This window comes from Amia ocellicauda, chromosome 5, assembly GCF_036373705.1.
Source record: "Amia ocellicauda isolate fAmiCal2 chromosome 5, fAmiCal2.hap1, whole genome shotgun sequence".
NCBI classification, from domain to species: domain Eukaryota; kingdom Metazoa; phylum Chordata; class Actinopteri; order Amiiformes; family Amiidae; genus Amia; species Amia ocellicauda.
The window spans coordinates 19,526,478-19,550,359 of NC_089854.1; the positions used below are offsets into that span (position 1 = coordinate 19,526,478).

The following is a 23,882-nucleotide window of genomic DNA, read 5'->3' on the forward strand; positions in this document are numbered from 1 at the left end:
CTGAAGTGCCACAGGATGGGAGGCAGTCAGAGTGAGTTCATGTGAGGGATGAGGGGCAGGGCTATATAGTGACAGAGACTGAAGTGGCCGGCCTTCAGTTTGTGGTGAACACTGATTGACAGAGTGACACCCACAGTGGGCAACCCCTGGTGAATCCCTGAGCCCAGCCCAGCCCAGCCCCTGTGCTTCAGAGCTGGGAGCCACACGGCCTCCCGCTACACAGCCGACAGCACACTGTCCCACACATTCCCCTTGGTGAACAAGCAGTAACACGAGGGTGTGTAGAATCCACTAATGGGAAACAAATAACACAAAACAGTGTGTTGTGTTTGTATGCCAAACTGTGGAAAAAGTGGGAGTGGAGAGGGTTGGGTTGAGTGTGTGTGAGAGAGAAAGGGAATGAAAGAAAGAGAAAGGGAAAGAGGATTTAAGTGGGTCATGTTTCATCTAAACGGTCCAGTGCTGCCTGACTGAGGCTTCAGTTACAGAAATCTTAACTGACCTGAGCACCCAGAATAAGCAGAGAAATAAACTGCCTGGAAATTTGGCCGTAAGTGTCTCTCTATCTCTCTCTGTCTACCTCATCTTCCCTCTCTCTCTCTCTCTGTCCAGTGAAGTGCGGGGTAGTGGCTGGGCGTCGGGAGCGAGCGGGTTAAAGGCTGAGTCGGCAGCCGGCGCGCCCCCGTGCCCCCCTCTCTGCCGTGCTGCGGGGACGCGCGCCTGCCGTTCGCACGGACTCCCACAGACACGACGGGCAGCTCCCCCGACCGCACCGCGCCGCACCGCACCGCACCGCACCGCACCGCACCGCACCAGCGTCTCATCTCGGCCCGGGGTCCGCAGGGCGGCTGTGCGGAGCCGCCGGAGTTCTGGTTCTGCGGCTCGCCGTGCTGGTGTTGCGTGTCGGATCTGCGGGAGCCGCAATGGGCAGCATCGCCGGCGCGCTGGACGCAAAGTTACAGCAGGAATGACGGGCGCTGCGAAAGGTAACCGGCCGGGGGGCCGGGGGGCCGGGGGGCCGACGCGGTGCATGGCCGGAGCTGAGTCACGGAGTGGGGATGCAGACTGTTGCACTTGTTCTCCTCTTTCTGACGCAAGGTCCCGTGCGATGCGGGCATTTTCGCGTTTGATCATTTATTCCTTTAGTGATTGATTCACTGATTGATTGGTTGATTTAGGAAACCGAAGCGTGGGCTAAGAAATCTATTTACCGGTTAGTCCAAAGCAGCAGCAGTGTGCGGGCAGGTCCATCTCGCCGCCAGCGCTCACAGCCTACCTGGCGCTCCGAGCCTGCGGGGCTGCACACACTCACAGCGGGGACAGGGGAGGGGGAGGCGGCGGGGCTGCTCCGGACACGTATGCAGCGCAGTAGTGCTGCTCTGGGGTGTTGAGATTGTGTTGCTTCACTCATCCACCCTTTTCTGGGTTGTATTTCTTGAATGGGTGTATTGCGTGTATTGGCGTGATTGGAACGGCTGGTATGCTGGGCGATGGGGCAGTAGGGAGGGCAGTGTCGCAGGTTGAACAATGAGGTGCGGAGCGCATGAAACCAGATCTGTATAGATCAGCACATTCAAATCAAATCCAGTGCAGCACAGTACAGAGCGGCAAACCCGAATGTAGTTCAGGACAATACAGTAGAGCACAGTAAGTACAGGACACACTATACAGCTCGGCACACTACTGCACACGGGCTCACGAAGGACCAGCACAGCCCATTACAGCACAATTAGTGTGCGCCTGGATCACTATTTAGCCACCCCAGAGAACTCGTTTTTCTGGACAGAGCCGTTTCCTCCTTCGTGTTGTTATCATCATGATTGTATAATATATAAAAGTGCTGTGTGTTCCTGCCCCACAACCACGCTGCTGTCTGTGAGGGTAACGGATGCGGTGTGAACATCTCGTTGTACTGATGTGTGGGGAGGGGGTCGATGCGATGCGGCTGTGCGTTGTGTCCTTTACCCTGCGCCTCTCGGCATCAAGGTCAGACCCGCACCAGCATTCCACATTGCGTCATCGAATTCCAGCGCAGCCGGGCATTCCGCGCCGGCCGGCCCGACTGGGAGCGGAGCGGGATGTGCGGCTGTGTTTCCGCTGGGGATCGGGACCACGGTCACATGGCAGAGAGCCTGGCCAAGGGCTGTGATTGGACGCGGCGCTTCTTCTGTTTCCCTCTCTCTACTTTTTCGAAGAAGTTATCGTTTTCAGTAACAATACGAACTCATGACATGTATAGGGAGAGGGAACTGAGAGCCAGGCTGGGGACAGAAAGGCCTTTGTTGTGTGGGTCTGTCTGTGATTGTGTGAGTGCATGTATTATTAGGCTATATGTTTGTATAGTCAGTGTGTGTATGATTTCATGTATCTGTCATTGTGTGGGTGGGTGTGTGTGCAGTGTTATTTAGCTCCAGATAATATCGATGGAGAGACCGAAGCCAGCAGCCATGTGGTCAGAACTCACTTTAGACCGTGATGTCACTGCTTTATCCCCACTGTGTTGCAGCCAATCAGAGGAGAGGCAGGTGACCATGCCGGGGATGGGGCGCGCTAGAGGGGCCTGGGCACTGTCCCTCCGCCACACTGAGAGCAGCCAGGGACACAGAGACCTCGGCACACAGCACTGCTGCTGCCTGGGAGGACATACTCACTACAGCCCCCACACACAACATAACAAACTGTCGCATTCAGTGTGTATCAGAGGAGGGTGTGAAGCAGTGAGAGTGTGTGAGTGGGTGTGTGTGGCTGTTGTTTTTAATAATCCACACAGACAGTGCTGGCTGCTTTACAGAAAGGCTTGCTAGTGGTTTGGGATGATGGAGGGAGGGAGCGAGGGAAGGGGGTAAAGTGAAGCTGCAGCTGTCAGTGGTTCTGTGGTGGCAAGTCTCTTACTGGCTGACACAGCACCATTTTTAACAACCACCTGGCAAATTCACTGGGCCGTGCCGTGTGAGTGTCTGTATAATTGTACTAGAGAGGTGGAGTGTGTGACTATATGTCAGAGTGACTGTGTGAGGGTGTGGGAGTGTGTCAAGGTGACAGTGTGTATAGCTGGTGTGTCTACATGAAGTGAGTGTGGGGGGCTGTGAGGGTGATTGTGTGGCAGAGTGACATTTTGGCAGGTGTGTCTGCATGACAATGTGTCTAGAAGGCAGTGAGTATGTCAGTGACAGTGTGTGTGGGTGGCAGTGTGTGAGAGTGACATCGTGAGAGGATGACAGTGTGTCAGGATGACAGTGTGTGAGGGTGACAGTGAGGCAGGTGTGTCCATCTCTCGGGGCTTGTGTCCTCAACCCAGGCCTGTGTGTCGTGGTTGGGGAATTCGGCGCCCTGTGGCTCCTTTGTGGCCGTGCAGAGGGGGCCCTCTCTGAGGGGCCATTTTTTTATTTTTGTACTGAGGATGCCAGCCCAGCGCTTCACAACAAAAGGCAGTTTTTCCTGTGTTGCGCAGAGTGTGTGATCAACAACGTCTCCTGCTGAGCAGCCCTAGGAGCAGTGCTGCCATGAAGAGATTTCGCTCTCCAGGCACCGCTCCACATTCCCGATTTCAGTTTTGTTTAGTTTTTTGCATTTTCTGTGGCCCCCAGGTGTCTGTGGCAGGGCAGCAAGGTTTGCTCAGCCCGGCTCCCCCAGCACCACAGTGCTGTAGTCACAGTGGTTGTGTTGCTCTGGACTGCGTTGCGCTGTGGTGTTGTGCTGACTGTGTGTTGTCTTGTTGTGTCTCTGCAGGCGAACAGAACAGCACACACCCCTCGTCTTTGCTGGCTGCTCCCTTGAACCCGGGTCCTGCCCCCCGGCCACACCTCCTGGACTGACCCCACCCTCCCTGGACTGAGAGGCCCCCCACTCCAGAAGGCTCACTGCCTTTGCACCAGCAGGGGTTGGACTGAGTCTCTCTCTCTCTCTTTCTGTTTCTCTTGCTTTCTTGTGCTCAAGTAATTTCCTAATTACCTGACACCCCCCCACACCATCCTGTCACCATGACGACCTCGGCGCTGCGCCGGCAGGTTAAGAACATCGTGCACAACTACTCGGAGGCGGAGATCAAGGTGCGCGAGGCGACCTCCAACGACCCCTGGGGCCCATCCAGCTCACTGATGTCCGAGATCTCCGACCTCACCTTCAACGTGGTGGCTTTCGCTGAGGTCATGGGCATGCTCTGGAAGCGGCTGAACGACCACGGCAAGAACTGGCGCCACGTGTACAAGGCGCTCACCCTGCTGGACTACCTGCTGAAGACGGGCTCGGAGCGCGTAGCCCAGCAGTGCCGCGAGAACGTCTTCACCGTCCAGACCCTGCGCGACTTCCAGTACGTGGACCGCGACGGCAAGGACCAGGGCGTGAATGTGCGTGAGAAGGCCAAGCAGCTGGTGGCGCTGCTGCGCAACGAGGACCGGCTGAAGCAGGAGCGCGCCCACGCCCTCAAGACCAAGGAGCGCATGGCCGGCGTGCCCACCGGCCTGGGCAGTGGCGGCTCCCTGCCCACCAACTACCCCAGCCGGCGCACCAGCCAGCCCACCATGGCCTCTCTGTATGGGGAGGAGCACAGCCGCTCCAGGGGCTCGCCCTCCTCCTTCAACTGTGAGTCACACGCAGACACAGCCACACGCTGTCACACGTCGTCATACTGAGACACACCCACACGCAGACACAGCCACATGTTGTCACACACACACCCACACATTGTCACACTGAGACGCACCCACACGCCATCACACGCTATCACACGCAGACACAGCCACACGCTGTCACACGTCGTCATACTGAGACACACCCACACGCAGACACAGCCACATGCTGTCACACACACACCCACACATTGTCACACTGAGACGCACCCACACGCCATCACACGCTGTCACACGCAGACATGCCCACATGCTGTCACACACACACCCACACATTGTCACACTGAGACACACCCACACTCCGTCACACGCTGTCACACGCAGACATGCCCACATGCTGTCACACACAGACAAAGCATTTGCATTTGCTGTAGCAGCAAATTTCTTCACAAGGTTCTTCCAGATCCGTTTCCCTGCTGTCGCTCTCTGTCTGTCAGCACAGCCATCTTCATTATCACACACTATTCTCTCTCCAGCTTTCTTCATCTCTCTCTCTTCCTCTCGCTCTTTCTATCTGTTCTCTCTCTGTGTCTGCCACCCTCTCTGTGTGTCTGGACAGTGTGTAGACTGTCCATCTGCCCTGGACTCTGGGGCTCAATGCACCCTTAACCAGGAGGAGAGCTCAGTGTACAGGGTGGTGAGATACACAGAGTGACGGGTCTTGGTGCCAGTGCGCCTTCCAGGCCACCGAGCGCATTGAGGGGCAGCACAGTGGAACTGATTGGTGCTGAGAGCTGCTCTGTTGGTGCTGCACAGATTTACAGGCCGGGCAAGGTTGCCATCCAGACTGGCTCACTGGTGTGTCACCTGAACCTGCAGACTGCAGTCTTCCCAGGGAGAAACAATGAGGCATGGGCAACAGTACCTGATCCCCTCGGCCAACATTGCTGGCTATTGTAAGGGAGAAGAGGAAGAGAGGAGGAGAGCAGGAGAGGATCAGTCAGCACCTCTGTCCTGACCTCACCTAGCCCCTATTTCCCTATTTCTTCCTCTCTATCACGCCATGTGCTGGCCTGTCAGTTCCGCAGGGTGGGGGAGTGAGAGACGCCATTACCAGCTGGCACACTGCCCTCGCCAGGGCCAGACTAGACTAGACTGGACTGAACTAGAGCAGACTGCACTAGTTTGGGCTGGACTGGAATGGACTGGACACAATCTGAATCTAAAGCAGTGCAGTGAGCGTTAAAGGAACAGTGCGTCCAGCTGCTCAGCATTTGAAACCCATTGTTTTTATCACGCTTTTCCTCACACTGGCACAGCTGTTGTATTCTGTCGGTTGGTCTCGTGCTGAGGTTGAGTGTTCTTGTGTGTGTGTTGTGGTGTTGTGTTGCAGTGCTGTGTAACGCTGCTCTGTGCTCTGCTCTCCAGCCTCGTCCTCCTCTCCGCGCCTGGCCTCTGACCTGGAGCAGGCCCGCCCCCAGACCAGCGGGGAGGAGGAGCTGCAGCTGCAGCTGGCACTGGCCATGAGCCGCGAGGAGAGCGAGAAGGTAACCAGGGCTGGCGGTGTGGGGGAGCAGGGGCTCATGGGTGGGGTTGATAAAGAGACAACCAAGTGTATAAAACTCCGGCATTGGGAGATCTGTCTTTTGGCATGGTGGGATTATTACTCTACTGGGAGGAGCCGTGTGCTCCGCGTGTTTGGAATCCCGAGTGGGGGTCTCCGACCTGCACACGCTACATCTCAAGTGTGTGTGATTCCTGCCCTCCCGTCTCCATGTTCTCCTCCAGCAGTGCGGTGCGGTGGCTCTGAAGCTCAATTAACTCTCCGATTCTTCATTCCAGTCTGGACTCCCTCCCCCGAGCTTCATAACACCCTCTGAGAGAATGCTCTGTCTGACTCCTGTCTCCGTGTTTTCGATATGACTCGCTGTGTTCACTGTGCTGTCCTCCTGGATTCACTGATCAGCCAGTGGGTGGGGTCGGTCATGTGACCTCTCTGCTGAGGAAGAGGAGGAGTTCCCCTCGCTCCGCCTGGCAGCTCTCTAACCCGTCCCCCTCTCCGTGCTTTCTAGCCGCCGCAGCCTGCCGTGGAAGTGGACGTGGAGACGCAGCTGGAGATCGCCATGACCCTGAGCCAGGAGACACCCCCCCAGGTACACCCTGCCCGCCCCGCTGACTGGCACAGCTCTGCCCGGGTCACTCTCTGACGCCTGTATGTGTGTGCTGTGGGGGTCTGCTGTGGGGGTCTCGGTGTGGTCAGTATAGGGCGATATGAGCATTTATACATTCCTGGATGCCGCAGACAGAGATCAGGAGGACGTCCTGGGGAGGCGGGTGGGAGAGGGGGCTCCTTCAAGGGGAGTCCAGGGCTCGCTGGTCCCAGTGTGACAGTGTTGCTTTCACCCATGGGAACGATGGCAGCCAGGAGCCGCACAGCAGACGCGTGTGATTAATTACCTTACTTTGTACCCTGTGAAAACGCACACAGACGAGGGGTCTTGGGAGGATGTCGGGGCCGTTGCTTGACTTCACTAACTCCTCCCTCTTCTCTCCTGACCAATAGAACATCTCTCTCTCCTGGGTGTGGATTGGCTGTTGTCTCAACCCTCACTAACACCCTCCCCCCCCCCCCCCCCACACACACACACACACACACACACACACACACAGGTGCAGTGGGAGTGGTCACCAGACAGCGACTCTGCTGATTGGCCAGGGGTTACCTAACGCCCTCACCCTTTGCCCTGCCTTCCAGCTGGCCCCGGCCCTCGACATGGACGAGGAGATGCAGCTGCAGATCGCCATGAGCCTCAGCAGGGAGGAGCACGAGAAGGTACCCCCCCACATCCTTGGACTCAGGGCCAGGCCTGCTCGGGGGTCCCGGGGGCCCTGCACTGCTCCCTGCTGGGCAGCGGGGAAACTAACCCCAGTGTCCTCACCAGCGCTAACTCTAACTGCCCTTCTCTCCTCTCCTGTCCATAACACAGCAACTGCCCTGGGCTGCTCCTTCCTGCACAGAACTACCTCTCTCTCTCTCTCTCTCTCTCGTGCTCTTTCTCTCCGTCTCCCACTTTCTCTCTCTCTCTCACTCTCTCTCCATTTCTCTCTCCTCCTGGGCGCTTTGCCGACTTCCTGTTTCCAGCTCTGACATGTTTGCTATCTGTCCTCCGGCCTTCTGTCCTGACCGCAGCCTCTCTCTCTGTCACTTGGTTGGTTGTGTAATGCGGGTCTTTCTCTCTCTGCTCCTGCTGCCTGTATCCAGTGTGTGCTAATGCAGATGTGTCACACTGTGTGTGTGTGTGTGTGTTGTGCGTGTGTGTGCTTGCAGGAGCAGAGGTCGCGGCACGGGGACGAGACACTGCTCCAGAGAGCTCTAGAGGAGAGCCGGCGCGAGAGCGTGGGCGGCCATGGGGAGGTAACATTGACCGACTAATTGATACACTGACTGACTGACACACACGCTGACTGACTGACTGACACACTGACTGACTGCCTGACTGATACACTGGCTGACAGAAACACACTCTTTTTCTCTCTCTCTCTCTCTCTCTCCCTCCCTCCCCCTCCTTCTTCTCTCAGTCGGCTCTGAGTGACCTGGTGGATATCTTCGGCCCGGTGTCAGCAGTACATCCCAGTGGAGACCCCTGGGACCTCACGGAGGGCGAGGACCAAGCTCCCTCCAGCCACCCCTGGACCGAACCCCCCTGTACGCAGCCCCATACCAGCCTCACCACCTCCGACCCCTGGGACTCTGTGGGTAAGGAGTGTCTGTCATGTGGCAACACAGGGCCAACGCAGGACCAACACCAGTCCAGGGAGCACACTGTCAACATTAAATTAAAACAAGCATTTTCAGTTATTTTCAATGTATTTGACTCCTTTTGTTGGTAGCAGTTTGCTTTAATCACGTTTTTTTTGTTGTTTTGTGCACTTGTTTATTTGAAGTTTAGTATTTTGTTTATCACAAATCACAAAGATTTTAAAAATTGTAAGTGATTTTAAGAATTGATTTTAAAAATTTTAATCACAAGTATTAAAATTTGTTTGAATGTTTTTATCTTTGAAATGTAAAATACTTACACCAATAAAACAGTATTAAATTAAAACAAGCTTAATTGGCAATGTCTAAGTCACAGCAGTGCTGCAACAGCGCTGACAGACAGGGCTAGAGCTCCGGAACAGGGCGATGGGGCATAAAAATACAGTCAGTCAATTATGACTTTTGATTCTGTTTTGCCTCCTTCACAAGTGAGCACAGAGTGCTTGCTGTCACAGACGTAAGTCAAGCAGCCAATTACTGCCCTCCGCCTGCACTACAGCCCCCCTCATACGCACAGAGCTGAGGAGCCCTGTGTTATGGACCTGTGTTTCATGGGGGTGGTCCTCACACACACTGCCTCTGGGTATCTGAAATGAATGGCAGGACCAGCTGGGGGCTGTCAGGGGCCTCTGTAGATTAAATACTATTTTATTGGTTAAAGTATTTTACATTTACAAATTAAAAACTTACTTTAATTTTTATTTTTTTAATTCAATTCTAAAAACATTTAAAACTTTTAAAATCCTTAAAGTGTTTAAAAAAAAAAAATTCAATACAATGAACATTAAAGAGAGAACCAAGTGCCAAGAAAATTAAGTGGATTAAAGCAATCAAAACAATTAAATTTGTGAATAAATGGCAAACTGCAAAACCAACAAAATTTTACAAAAACGGTCAAATGCATCAGATAAATAAAAAAAAGATCAAAACAAAGGAACAGAATCAAAACAATCTGATGCATTTAAAAGAATAATAACGGTCAATGCATTAGAAAACATCAAACATTCAAAACAACAGTAAATCAAGTGCGTTTTAAAACAATTAATTTCATTAAAAACAATTAAAATTGTTTTTAAAAACAATCATATCAATAAGAAGATAAAAGCACATGGACGCGGGCTCCAGCAGGGGGAGTATCCGTCCCCGGAGGTGGGGTCTCATCATGGGATCTTAAGCTCCCCCAAATCATGGATTTTCCAGTTGTTGAAGGCTTCCTCCTTGCCCCTCTGATGGATCTCCAGATGATTCACCAGGTTCATGCCCCTCTGTGCGATGGCTTCCAGGTCCGGCTCCTGCTCATTGAACAAGCAGATGTTCCGTCCCTCCCAGGGCCTGTTTCACCGCGCAGACGACACGCCACCAGCACCTCAGGGTAGATGTTGTGAGATGTTAGGGTCCATAACGGATCTGCCAGGCGCTCGTCTGCGCAGGAACGGCAAACCTGTGGAGGAACGGACAAAACAAGAGTCAGACCCTGCAAGTGAAGGGGCATTCCTTAAAAATGTGAGCCTCCGTCTCCTTTCCCAGGCAGCACTTGTAGGGACAGGTGTCAAACAGGGTTAAACCTCTTCTGTACATTAACACTCGAGTGGGGAGACACCGACTCACAGCCATCCAGGATGCATCTTTCTGCGTATTTGTGAGGCAAACGTGTGTAGCGTTAGCCCAGATGTTTCTGCAGGTTTCGGTAGGAAAATCTTCTGTTCTGACCAGCGCGGCTTTGAGGAGGCCTACTTCGAGTGCAAAGGCTCAGAGGGCCCTGTAGAACAGCAGGGGATCCCTCGAGTGTGGCCTGGTGTTATCCGTGGCGCAGAGGCCTAGTGGTCTCAGGCTGCTGGCAAAGTAAAAGCGGTTCATAAAACTCACTTTCTTGCCAGCAGCCGGGATGTTCTTTACCACATATGCCAGCCCCTGCACCTTAATGAGCCGCACAACGTCCGGGACTCCCCTACCTCCATCCAGGGCGCCCTTCACCATCTGCACTCATTTCAGCCACTCCCCCAGACAAACTGAAATATAATTCTATTAATTAATTTAATGGTATGCCTGTCTGGTGGAAATATCATGCCTACATAGAGAAGAGAATGGCCTTTGCGACCAGCACCAGCCGTGGATCTTCTTTTGTACTTTGGTTAAAGCTTCCTCCCAGCTCCGGGTGCCCGTGTTGGTCCCATCGATCGTGATCCCCAGAACCTTGATAGCCGGTTTCACAGGGAGCACGGTTGGTGGGCCCCGGCTGAAAGGCCATGCCTGGGAGAGGTAAACCTCTGTAGATTAGCTGAATCATCGCTGGCTGGGTTAGTGAGCTGATGTCTGACTGTGTTCAGCACTTTCATCAGCAGCACAGAGCTGACAAGGTGCCCCAGAGTCTGCTTGTCTGTGGTGGTGCTCCGCACACTCATGGTCAGGCATATCACAGCAAGTTAAAACCATAACCTCTCTCTCTTTCTCTCTCTCTCTCTCTCTCTCTCTCACAGCAGGCGCTCGTTCCACTACTCCAGTGACAGTCAGCCCATGGTCTCCCCCACCGGCCTCCAGCACCCAGTCCCAATCCTGGGGCACCAAGCTGAGCCCCCCTGACCCCTGGGAGCTCCCGCCCGGCCCCTCGCCCAGCCATCCCTGGATCTCCCCAGCTCACAGCTCAGGTACGGCACACTGTGTGAGGGTCCGAGTGGGTCTGATCAGAACCGCCGGCACACAGGGGTCCAGAATAAATCTCACTTCATATGATGTCATGCCTGTAACTCATTGTTGTTGTTGTTATTATTATTATTTATTTATTGGCAGACACCCTTATCCAGGGCAACTTAACAGATAAGTGCAATACAAAGTGCAAGAATACAGTTCAGTACAAGCCATCAACCATTACAAATTCAGATTTACATAATACAAAGCAATTCAAAGCATAATACATTTTACAAATTCCAATTTACACAAGTGAATACAATATATGAGGTCATACATCCTGGATAGTAAAAGCTAACTGTGGACAAGAGGTCACAGTCATGGGCTACAGGAAAGGGAGCAAGGGGGGAAATCAAAATAAAACAAGTACTAGTAACGCAAGAAGCATGTTAAAACGTAAAGTGCTATCCTACAGGAGAGTAAAGGACTAAAATTACAAGTAGAGTCTTAAAAGATGTGTCTTCAGTAAGCGCTGGTAGGAGGTCAAGGACTCTGCTGTTTTGACTTCGGTGGGAAGGTCGTTCCACCACTTAGGAGCCAGGGATGAGAAGGAGCGGCTCTGGAGGAAGGGGAGTGGAGAGGAGGTCGAGTTAGTCTTCTGGCACCAGAAGAGCGCAGTGGTCTGGAGGGGATGTTTGGGGAGACGAATGTCTGAAGGTATCTTGGTGCAGTGTGGTCGAGACAGCGGTAGGTGAGGGTCAGTGTCTTGAACTGAATGCATGCTGCTATCGGGAGCCAGTGGAGGGAGCGGAGCAGTGGAGTAGCGTGTGTGAATCGGGGCAGAGAGAATATCAGGCGGGTAGTGGTTGCAGGCAGGACAGCCAGGAGGGAGTTGCAGTAGTCCAGGCGGGAGATGACCAGCGACTGGACGAGCAGCTGAGTAGTCAGTGAGGAAGGGTTGGATTCGGCGTATGTTGCTCAGGAAGAATCTGCAGGTGCATGTCAGCGTGGTGATGTGCTGGGTGTAGGAGAGCACAGGATCGAGGGTGACTCCTAGGTTCTTAGTGGAAGAAGAGGAAGAGAGTGTCGTAGATTCCAAGGGGATTGAGATGCAGAGATCAGCTGAAGGTGAGGAACGGGGGAAAAAGAGGAGATCCGATTTGGAGAGGTTGAGCTTGAGGTGGTGCGAGTGCATCCAGGCGGAAATAGCAGACAAACCGGAAGAGATGCGAGAGAGGATGAGAGGGTCTGTTGTTGGTGGTGTTGTTCCGTTACCTAAAGGATTAAAGTTATGGAACTTTATGCTTCAAGACAGAAAACAGGAGACACTTCTTCACACAGAGAATTGTCACAATCTGGAACAAACTCCCCAGCGATGTGGAAGAAGCCGACAATTTGGGAACAGACTGGATAGTATCCTTGGATCACTTAGTTATTAATGGACACCAAACGAGCACAATGGGTCAAATGGCCTCCTCCTTTCTTATGTTCTTATATTGGCCTGAATTGAAGACTGCTTTACTTTTCAAAGAAGGGAAACTTTATAAAATGTACCCAATCATATCAGACAGACGAGAGACTTGAGCACCGAATAAACGTTCTTGCCCCTTATCAGACAACCACGATTTTAGGATCTGCATCATAACGGTTTAATCCCTCTGATATTTGAGCCTCTTTTGGTGCCTCTTTTCCATATTAGTGTTTTAAAAACGTCTTAATACGGTTTGATTAATATGAGTCTCGTTATTGTTCCCTCAGATCCCTTCTCTAAACCACCTGACTACGCAGAGCGCAACGGCCCCGAGAGACCCTTTGCCTCTGGCCGGTCCAGCAGCCCCGCAGGTGAGCCCCCCGACCCCCTCTGCACCCAGCGCAGTCACAGAGCATCTGGATTGTGTGCGTCTGTGAGCAGTGCAAGTGTGTGTGAGTTTGTGTGTTTGTGAGAGTGAGTTTTACAGTCGTATGTTAAATATGGTTTTATTTGAGTATTTTACATGTTCAAAATTAAAAACATACACATTTTATTTTTTGTTAAAATTCATTCTAAAAACATTACAAATCCTGTTATAAATCATACTCAGAGCTAAAAACAAAACCAAGTGAATCAAGTGCATTCAAACAGAACAATAAATACATAGAACTAAATCAAGTGCAAAAAGTGAATATCTCAAATTAAAAAAAACAATCTGATGCATTGCAAAACTTAACGGTCAATGCATTGGATAAACAAAAACATAACAAAACCATCAATCGTATGTTATACAGTTGTATGTTAAACTGACAGTATTTGAACGGTTCAGCTACAGGACTAAAGTGTTCTTCTGCCCCTCAGAGCTGGACCTGTTCGGGGAGCCTCTGTCCGGCAGCCAGCTGAATGGCCGGGGAGGGGGCAGCCCGGACACCTTTGACCTCTCCCACCTGGGGGAGAGCCTGAGGGGGGTGCCCAGCCCTCGGACCTGCCGGACTCCCGAGGCCTTTCTGGGCCCGACCGCCGCCTCGCTGGTCAACCTGGACACCCTGATTCCCAGCAACCCCCCTGCCAAGAACAGGAACCCCTTCCTCTCAGGTGTGTGTGGGGGCGGGGGGGGCACTGAGAGGTGTAGGTAGAAGGATGGATGTGAGTGGGAGAGAGAGAGATGACTGAAGGACGCAGAGGGATACCTTGCAGTTCACTCACAGCTACTGAGTGTCACTGATTCTCTCCACTTCCCTCTCCTCTCTCTCTTCCCTCACCTCCCTCACCTCCCTCTCTCCCCTGGATCCCTCCTTCTCTCCTCATTCTCTCCCATCTCCCTCCTTCGCTCCTGCCTCTCTGTTTCCCTCCTCTCTCCCTTGTTCTCTCCTCATTCTCTCTTCCATCTCCCTCCTTCTTTGTCTCCCTGTCTCCCTCCCTCTCTCCTTCCTCTCCCCTCTTTCTCCTCCCTCTCTCCCTTCTCCTCTGCTCCCTCTCTCCTGTCTCCCTCCCTCTCCCAGGTCTGAGCGCTCCATCCCCCACCAACCCCTTCCACAGCGACCAGCCCCGTCTGACCCTGAACCAGCTGCGTCCCTCCTCAGGGTCGCCCCAGCCTGGCCCCCTGCCCTACAGTGCCTCCCTGCCCCTGCCCCTGAGCAGCCACTCCCCCGTGCCCCTGCCCTCCTCTGTCACCCAGCCGCCCCCGTCGGGCGCCCCCGCCTTCTCCACCGCCGGCCCCGGCCTCCTGGACCTGCCTGGCAACCTGCCCCAGCCCCTGCTGCCCCTCTCCTCTGTCGCGCCCCCCGCTAGCGCACAGCAGGACGCGCTCAGCCGAAACCCCTTCTTGTGAAGATGCACCGATGGACAGACGGACGGACAGGCCAGCAGACCCAGGCGTCTCCTCCCCCCCGGCTGGGGTGCTGTCGAAGGGCTCCTCCGGGTCTGAACTGCATTATTTTTCAGACTTTTTAATTTATTTTTCCCCCCATTCTGTCTTGCATTTGAGTTTGGGACTGAATATTAATTCCTCAGCTGAGCTCTAACCACCCCCCCATCCCTGTGCCCAGCTAATGCCCTTCCTGCCCCGTTCTCCAGGAGGAATGTGATGGGAGGGAGACAGATGGAGAAAGAGAGGGTGGGAGTAATTAAGAGGAGGAGAGTGGGGCAGTGAAGCACCCTGGGACACTTCGGTTTGTGCTGCTACTGCCCTGAGCTCCGGCCGGGACTCCCACTCTCAGCACACTCTCTCCGCAGTGAGGCGGCCATGCAGCACAGACCCTCTGAGGGCCAGGGGGGCCGGTGTGGGTCCCTGCCTCTAGCACAGGACACAGACTGAGCCCCCCATCACACGCCACACACACACTTCCTCTCTGCTCCAACCAGGACAGGCAGCCGCACAGCACCAGGACTCCAGGACCGGAGGGCAGTTTTTGGTTTGTTTTTTACCTGGTGTTTTATTTCTCTGTTGAAACCAAATCTGCAAATCGAAACCTGCTGGGCGTGAGCGGTGAGCGGAAACGGGCTGCCGTCGGATCGGGGCTCTTGTGTCCGAGACACGGGACAGAAGACATTGGTGAGTGGGTTTCAGGACGGCCCAGCTCAGGGAGAAGACAGCTGAACACTAAGACTGTGGTCTGTGTGGAATGGAGAATGTGAAACCGACATGTTGATCGCTATAAATATGAATATAAATATATATATATATATATAAATATATAAAAGAACAAATAAATACAATTTGCACTGATTTAGTGCCTTTCCTTACCATTGCGTTTGATCCCGTCGTATATTTATTTTAATACAATGTGTGAAGCTGTTTTACTAGGAGTGAGTATTGGCAAGTACCTTGCGCTACGATATATATCACGATACGATTCAATTCATCACGATGTCACAACCCGAAAATACTATTAGGCTATATACTTCAAAGGACAATCTTGATCTAATCCCCATTAGCAACCCCTAATAAAAAAACAACCACTTAATTTGAACTTCTAAATTTAATATTAAGGATTGACCTTCAGGACAGTTTAACCAGTCAACAAAGACTTTAGCAGTGTACAATTCAGAAAAATACATTCTTAGAGAAACCTTAAGCAACTTAATATAATTATTTTAATAAATAAAAGAGAAATTAAAATAACTTAAGACCAGTAGTGTAATTTTGAAAGCTTATGCTAAATTGTTGCATAGAGCAACTTTAAACACTGTATTATAATTATTTAGAGACATTAAAACAACAAGTAAACTAGATACTGAAATATAATTAATTAAATAATTGCATTTAATCGTTACATACGATTCAGTGGCTCTGGATGTCCAGGCATCACAGGTTAGGTCAACTCTGTCTGCTTTGCTCAGTTGTAATGGGATCAGAACTCCAAGCGACTCCTCTGCTTACTGCCATCTATAGGATTTGCTTTGTACTACATTCGTGTTACTTCAGCTGCATACCTTATTTCTCGCATATTACCAGCATAACAAAATAAATAAACATCGATTCTAGAGATCAGAGTATCGATACAATATTGTGAAAAAAAGAATTGCGATTCTACATTAAATCGTTGTATCGGTACAGCACTATGTTTTACAGGCTTTTGTTATACAGGGCTGCCCAGTGCAGCTGACAGGGTGAGACGGGTGTCCTTGGCATGTGAGCGAGTGAGACGGGGGTGTCCTCAGTGTGTGAGTGAGATGGGGGTGTCTTCAGTGTGCCCCAGACTTGGACACGTCTTCATCTCTGCCCCCTGCAGGCGACTTGTTGTTGTTGCTTTGGCAAGGACTGCATGTCGGCATGATGGCCAATGTGGATCTGTGCCTTCAATCCAGTACAGTGCGCTCCCTCCAGGGGCCACGGGGGGGCTGCCATTACTCCTTCAGGGTGGAGTCCAGCCAGCGCAGTGCCTCCCTCAGTCCCAGTCCACTGCGTGCACTCAGCTCCAGCACCGTGATTGGCTGGCTGGCGTGGGTGATGATGTCATCCAACCGGAACAAGGACTTCATCTCCACCAGGGTCATGGGGCAGGGCAGGTCGCTGTGGGGCGCAGAGACACGTCAGTCCTGCACTCTGGGGTGGGGGGCAGTATGGGAGGAGACGGGGGTAAGTGTGGGAAGGGACGGAGGCCCCAGCCCAGGGCAGGACAGCACTCACATCTTGTTGAACAGGAGGAGCACGGAAGCGTGCTGCAGCAGCTCGGCAGACAGGATGGACAGCAGCTGCACACAGGAGGACGACACCTGGCACGTGTTCGCAGCGTCAACCATGAACTGAGAGGAAACCATAGCGACAATCAGAGGGTAACTACTGCACTGCAGACTAACTGCACTGCAACATCACTGCACACTGTAACATCACTGCACACTTATATCACTGCAGACTGTAACTGCACTGCAACATCACTGCACACTAACATCAATGCACACTAACTGCACAGTAACTGCACACTAACATCACTGTAGACTGTAACTGCACTGCAACATCACTGCACACTTATATCACTGCAGACTGTAACTGCACTGCAACATCACTGCACACTTATATCACTGCAGACTGTAACTGCACTGCAACATCACTGCACACTAACATCACTGCAGACTGTAACTGCACTGCAACATCACTGCACACTAACATCAATGCACACTAACTGCACAGTAACTGCACACTAACATCACTGCACACTAACATCACTGTAGACTGTAACTGCACTGCAACATCACTGCACACTTATATCACTGCAGACTGTAACTGCACTGCAACATCACTGCACACTAACATCACTGCAGACTGTAACTGCACTGCAACATCATTGCACACTAACATCAATGCACACTAACTGCACAGTAACTGCACACTAACATCACTGCACACTAACATCACTGTAGACTGTAACTGCACTGCAACATCACTGCACACTTATATCACTGCAGACTGTAACTGCACTGCAACATCACTGCACACTAACTGCACACTGTAACATCACTGCACACTAACATCACTGCAGACTGTAACTGCACTGCAACATCACTGCACACTAACATCACTGCACACTAACATCACTGTAGACTGTAACTGCACTGCAACATCACTGCACACTAACATCACTGTAGACTGTAACTGCACTGCAACATCACTGCACACTTATATCACTGCAGACTGTAACTGCACTGCAACATCACTGCACACTAACTGCACACTGTAAAATCACTGCACACTAACATCACTGCAGACTGTAACTGCACTGCAACATCACTGCACACTTATATCACTGCAGACTGTAACTGCACTGCAACATCACTGCACACTAACATCACTGCAGACTGTAACTGCACTGCAACATCACTGCACACTAACATCACTGCAGACTGTAACTGCACTGCAACATCACTGCACACTAACATCAATGCACACTAACTGCACAGTAACTGCACACTAACATCTCTGCACACTAACATCACTGTAGACTGTAACTGCACTGCAACATCACTGCACACTTATCACTGCAGACTGTAACTGCACTGCAACATCACTGCACACTAACTGCACACTGTAACATCACTGCACACTAACATCACTGCAGACTGTAACTGCACTGCAACATCACTGCACACTTATATCACTGCAGACTGTAACTGCACTGCAACATCACTGCACACTGTAACATCACTGCACACTAACATCACTGCACACTAACATCACTGTAGACTGTAACTGCACTGCAACATCACTGCACACTAACTGCACACTGTAACATCACTGCACACTAACATCACTGCAGACTGTAACTGCACTGCAATATCACTGCACACTTATATCACTGCAGACTGTAACTGCACTGCAACATCACTGCACACTGTAACATCACTGCACACTAACATCACTGCACACTAACATCACTGTAGACTGTAACTGCACTGCAACATCACTGCACACTAACATCACTGCACACTAACATCACTGTAGACTGTAACTGCACTGCAACATCACTGCACACTTATATCACTGCAGACTGTAACTGCACTGCAACATCACTGCACACTGTAAAATCACTGCACACTAACATCACTGCAGACTGTAACTGCACTGCAACATCACTGCACACTAACATCAATGCACACTAACTGCACAGTAACTGCACACTAACATCACTGCACACTAACATCACTGTAGACTGTAACTGCACTGCAACATCACTGCACACTTATATCACTGCAGACTGTAACTGCACTGCAACATCACTGCACACTGTAACATCACTGCACACTAACATCACTGCAGACTGTAACTGCACTGCAACATCACTGCACACTTATATCACTGCAGACTGTAACTGCACTGCAACATCACTGCACACTGTAACATCACTGCACACTAACATCACTGCAGACTGTAACTGCACTGCAACATCACTGCACAGTAACTGCACACTAACATCACTGTAGACTGTAACTGCACTGCAACATCACTGCACACTTATATCACTGCAGACTGTAACTGCACTGCAACATCACTGCACACTAACTGCACACTGTAACATCACTGCACACTAACATCACTGCAGACTGTAACTGCACTGCAACATCACTGCACACTTATATCACTGCAGACTGTAACTGCACTGCAACATCACTGCACACTGTAACATCACTGCACACTAACTGCACAGTAACTGCACACTAACATCACTGCACACTAACATCACTGTAGACTGTAACTGCACTGCAACATCACTGCACACTTATATCACTGCAGACTGTAACTGCACTGCAACATCACTGCACACTAACTGCACACTGTAACATCACTGCACACTAACATCACTGCAGACTGTAACTGCACTGCAACATCACTGCACACTTATATCACTGCAGACTGTAACTGCACTGCAACATCACTGCACACTGTAACATCACTGCACACTAACATCACTGCAGACTGTAACCACTGCAACATCACTGCACACTAACATCAATGCACACTAACTGCACACTAACATCACTGCACACTAACATCACTGTAGACTGTAACTGCACTGCAACATCACTGCACACTTATATCACTGCAGACTGTAACTGCACTGCAACATCACTGCAGACTAACTGCACTGCAACATCACTGCACACTAACTGCAAACTGTAACATCACTGCACACTAACATCACTGCAGACTGTAACTGCACTGCAACATCACTGCACACTTATATCACTGCAGACTGTAACTGCACTGCAACATCACTGCACACTAACATCAATGCACACTAACTGCACACTAACATCACTGCAGACTGTAACTGCACTGCAATATCACTGCACACTTATATCACTGCAGACTGTAACTGCACTGCAACATCACTGCACACTGTAACATCACTGCACACTAACATCACTGCAGACTGTAACTGCACTGCAACATCACTGCACACTAACTGCACACTGTAACATCACTGCACACTAACATCACTGCAGACTGTAACTGCACTGCAACATCACTGCACACTTATATCACTGCAGACTGTAACTGCACTGCAACATCACTGCACACTAACATCAATGCACACTAACTGCACAGTAACTGCACACTAACATCACTGCACACTAACATCACTGTAGACTGTAACTGCACTGCAACATCACTGCACACTTATATCACTGCAGACTAACTGCACTGCAACATCACTGCACACTAACATCACTGCAGACTGTAACTGCACTGCAACATCACTGCACACTAACTGCACACTGTAACATCACTGCACACTAACATCACTGCAGACTGTAACTGCACTGCAACATCACTGCACACTAACATCAATGCACACTAACATCACTGCAGACTGTAACTGCACTGCAATATCACTGCACACTGTAACATCACTGCACACTTATATCACTGCAGACTGTAACTGCACTGCAATATCACTGCACACTGTAACATCACTGCACACTAACATCACTGCAGACTGTAACTGCACTGCAACATCACTGCACACTAACATCAATGCACACTAACTGCACACTAACATCACTGCAGACTGTAACTGCACTGCAATATCACTGCACACTGTAACATCACTGCACACTAACATCACTGCAGACTGTAACTGCACTGCAACATCACTGCACACACAACTCTGGAACTGCACTTGGTTAATGATGTCAATATATGTCATTGCTGTGTTGTGGTTCTTGTAAACTCTGCAAGTTCCTAACTGATCAATAAATAACAGCTTTGTGCGGCACCCTGGGAGTGAAGCCCGGGGCACTGATGCTCTAAAGGTTGAGTACAGTTACAGTACAAGAGCCCCCCATGCCTTCCCGGCCCACACTCACAATGACAGAGCCGCAGTCTCGGTAGTAGCTGGGCCAGATGGGGCCCATGCAGCCGCCCAGCTCCCTCACCGTCACCCGGCGGCGGCCTAGCGTCAGGTCTGTGAGGTTGGTGCCCACCTGTAGAGAGAGAGACGCTGTAGTACAGAGAGCGCAAAGACACTCCATTCAAATTCTCATCTTTCCATGGGCAGGACACTTTACAGACAAGCATGTCAGAGTGTCCCGGAGCGAGGTGGCTAAAGGGGACCTGCAGCAGGCAAAGTGTGTGACCCTGTCCGTGGTCCTGGCCAGAGCGGGGGTCTTACTGTGGGCTGCGTTGCCGGAGGCTCGCCGAGGTCAGTCTGGCCATCCTTCAGGCTGAGCTGTGAGTCGGGCCTGTTAAGGATTAGTGGCAGACATAGGGGAGGTGGTGGTGGTGGTGGTGGGGGGGTGCAGCACTGCATGGGACTCCATACCATTACACGTGATGTCACCATTTATAACAAGAACAGGAGCATGAGTGACGTCAGCATCTAGAACACCAACACGAGCATGAGTGACGTCAGCACCTAGAACATTAAAACCAGCATGAGTGACATCGCCACCTATTACAGCAGTCAGGTCAATTAGTTAACGGTCTTGACAGTGCCGATCTAAAGCCTGTTAAAGATAGTGATGAAGGATAAAGGATATTGTGGAGGCGCTTGAGCAGCAGCGTCTTGCCCACGCCCGTAGCCCCGAGCAGCAGGCACATCTCAGCGGCCTCGCAGCGCCGCTCCGTCCGCAAGAGAAACACAGCGGGTCAGAGCATCCGATCAGAAACTGCACGTATATCAGCGCCAGCTTACTACTCGGCAGATTGTATATTATTCGTATTATTGTTCTCGGTGTGTCGTTTTAGAAAAAAATGAAATGTTACTTTGTAAATACATCCTAAAACGACAACACTTTCAAACCAGCAGCTTCTCCAAACTCCAAGGAGACAAACAGCTGACGCCAATTAGCTGTGATAGGCTTGGATACCTGTCAATCATGTCATTCCACTCGCTGATTGGCCTTCTGCCTGGGTCTTCGCTGTAGCTCACAATAACATTGCAAAACCCGCCCTCCGATCGCAAAGCGTACTGTGGGATTGTGGGATAGGATGTGTGTTCTGGGAGGATCGGCAATAGACTTACCTGGGTTTCTGTCAGTGATATCTTGACAACATTTTCTTATCATATACTGTATATTATGTATTGATCATTATGTTTAATTTAACGTTTTAACGTATTGATGCAGATTCCCATTACAGATATTCTTCTATAAGGCCACGCAGCTGCACAGCACAGTGCTACTTCACTGTGTTTTTACCATGGTGCACCACACTAACCTACACTTCTCTGAGTCTTGTGTGTGTGTGCAGCTATGACAGGAATGATTGTAGAAACAACAACAACAATAATAATAATAATAATAATAATAATAATAATAATAATAATAATAATATTATTAATAGGTACTAAAGCCCCGTAGATAATAATGTTATTTTTCACACAAAAAACACAGGCTTAAACAAATTATGGGGCTGAGTGAGAATTACTGTTGCTTTCCAGGCACGATTGTCATCTTGTAATGCGTTGTAAAAGGCCGGTGCTGGAGCATTAATGAGGATGAGTCCTTTCAATGATGAAGCAGACAGTCCGGTCTGAGTGATGATGTTAGGTTATTGATACAAGCATGTGGGGGAGTTGTTATCTGGGGAACAAAGGTCTCAAGAAACGGCAAAGAAAATTACGATGCAGTCCTTTTAACGTCAATTCAATGTACCATAAAGTGAGCCGTGTTTTACAGGCAGAGGTTGACAAGGTTTACAAGTCTACCATAAGTTTTATACACATTCGGTTCCTAGGCTAGGGGATAAGCTTGCCTCAGCAACACAGAGTAACATAAATCTTTCTATATTTGAATGTTACATCTCCAGTGCCGAGTTGTTCAGAAGTAATCTGATCAGAGTTCAGCTATCAGATTGGATCAGATCTTGAAAATGGGTTGTTCAAAAGAAAAAAAGGATTCTGAAATCGGATTAGATCACATAATCCAGTCTTGGTTTTGATTTGGATCCAACCTTCAGTATGTGGTGTTCAAACTTTTTAGTAGGATTGGGATACCTTTGATGCCAAAAAACAGGATTATCCTGATCGCAGCAGAAGGGTGGATTCAGGGTGGATTTCAGGAACAAAATGTAATAAAACTTTAAAATGTGTAAAATAATACAACATTTGTATCATGTAGTATATATACATTTTATTTATATTTTGCACTTGATTTGTTTAACCATTACAGTGATAAAGTATATAAAGTAGACATTAGGCTACCAATTAAGCCTTTCAGTACAGTAAAGTACAAAACAAACAAATTATTTTGTCTTCATAAAATAATCCCCCAAACAGCTGTCAATATATATATATATATTTTTTTTTACTGTCATTCAACACTGTATATTAATTACAATGACACAATCATCAGAGATGAACCAGTCAAAAAGTAGTCTCTAACAATTGCATCCTTTATTGCACGTCCAGTCAGTCCCTCATTCTGAGAGAACGCCGGCTGGTCTGGGTCTTCAACAGGATCAGGTGCATCATGAATGCCATCACAGAGAGGAACATTGCGCCTGGCAGTGATGTTGTGCAGGACAATACAGGCAAGGACTCTGAACGTTATTTATTTTGTTAACTATTGGACATTTAGCCTTTTTATGATTTTTAACATGTTCAAAATATCCACAATGTAGTTGTGAATAATATATATTTGTTTGTTTTTATGTATTTATTGTGGATCAGATGAGGGGTCTGACTGTTTAAAGAAATTGAAAATGGAAGGGGATGTTTGTATTGTTTTATTGTGCTGTTTTCTTTCTCTTCAAATAAAAACACTTAAAGTGACCCCATGCTGGCTATTCTACCTGCTGTTCTTTACATAGCTAGTAGCCTACATTGTGATATGTTGTCCCATTTAGAGCACTGGTAATCCGGATTTGGTAATCTTGAAAAGTTTGTATCTGGATCAGGGTGATCCAATCCAATGTTGCTTTGAAAAACTGGCACTAAAGTAAAATAGATTACCTGAT

General features: G+C 49.9%; 2 protein-coding genes across 3 annotated transcripts; one reads left to right on the forward strand and one right to left on the reverse strand.

The window, feature by feature from the left end:
* Positions 1 to 442: 442 nt before the first annotated feature.
* epn3a (epsin 3a) lies at positions 443 to 15,450 on the forward strand. Of its 2 annotated transcripts, none has more exons than XM_066704145.1 (11): positions 443 to 986; positions 3,730 to 4,581; positions 5,997 to 6,115; positions 6,641 to 6,721; positions 7,324 to 7,401; positions 7,897 to 7,983; positions 8,148 to 8,325; positions 10,869 to 11,033; positions 12,772 to 12,855; positions 13,346 to 13,579; positions 13,987 to 15,450. In XM_066704145.1, the coding sequence occupies exons 2-11, from the start codon at positions 3,981 to 3,983 to the stop codon at positions 14,313 to 14,315; spliced, it is 1,956 nt and encodes a 651-aa protein (XP_066560242.1). In that variant the 5' UTR covers positions 443 to 986; positions 3,730 to 3,980; the 3' UTR covers positions 14,316 to 15,450. The 2 variants fall into 2 exon arrangements, with proteins under 2 accessions (XP_066560242.1, XP_066560241.1); XM_066704144.1 differs by having other exon boundaries at positions 444 to 986; positions 10,866 to 11,033.
* On the reverse strand, positions 15,451 to 21,755 carry arl16 (ADP-ribosylation factor-like 16). The gene is made up of 5 exons (XM_066704146.1): positions 21,463 to 21,755; positions 21,097 to 21,154; positions 20,792 to 20,908; positions 16,617 to 16,732; positions 15,451 to 16,499 (listed from the first exon to the last, which is right to left on the reverse strand). Exons 1-5 carry the CDS (start codon positions 21,522 to 21,524, stop codon positions 16,334 to 16,336), a joined length of 519 nt encoding a protein of 172 aa, XP_066560243.1. The 5' UTR covers positions 21,525 to 21,755; the 3' UTR covers positions 15,451 to 16,333.
* Between the last annotated feature and the right edge of the window lie 2,127 nt (positions 21,756 to 23,882).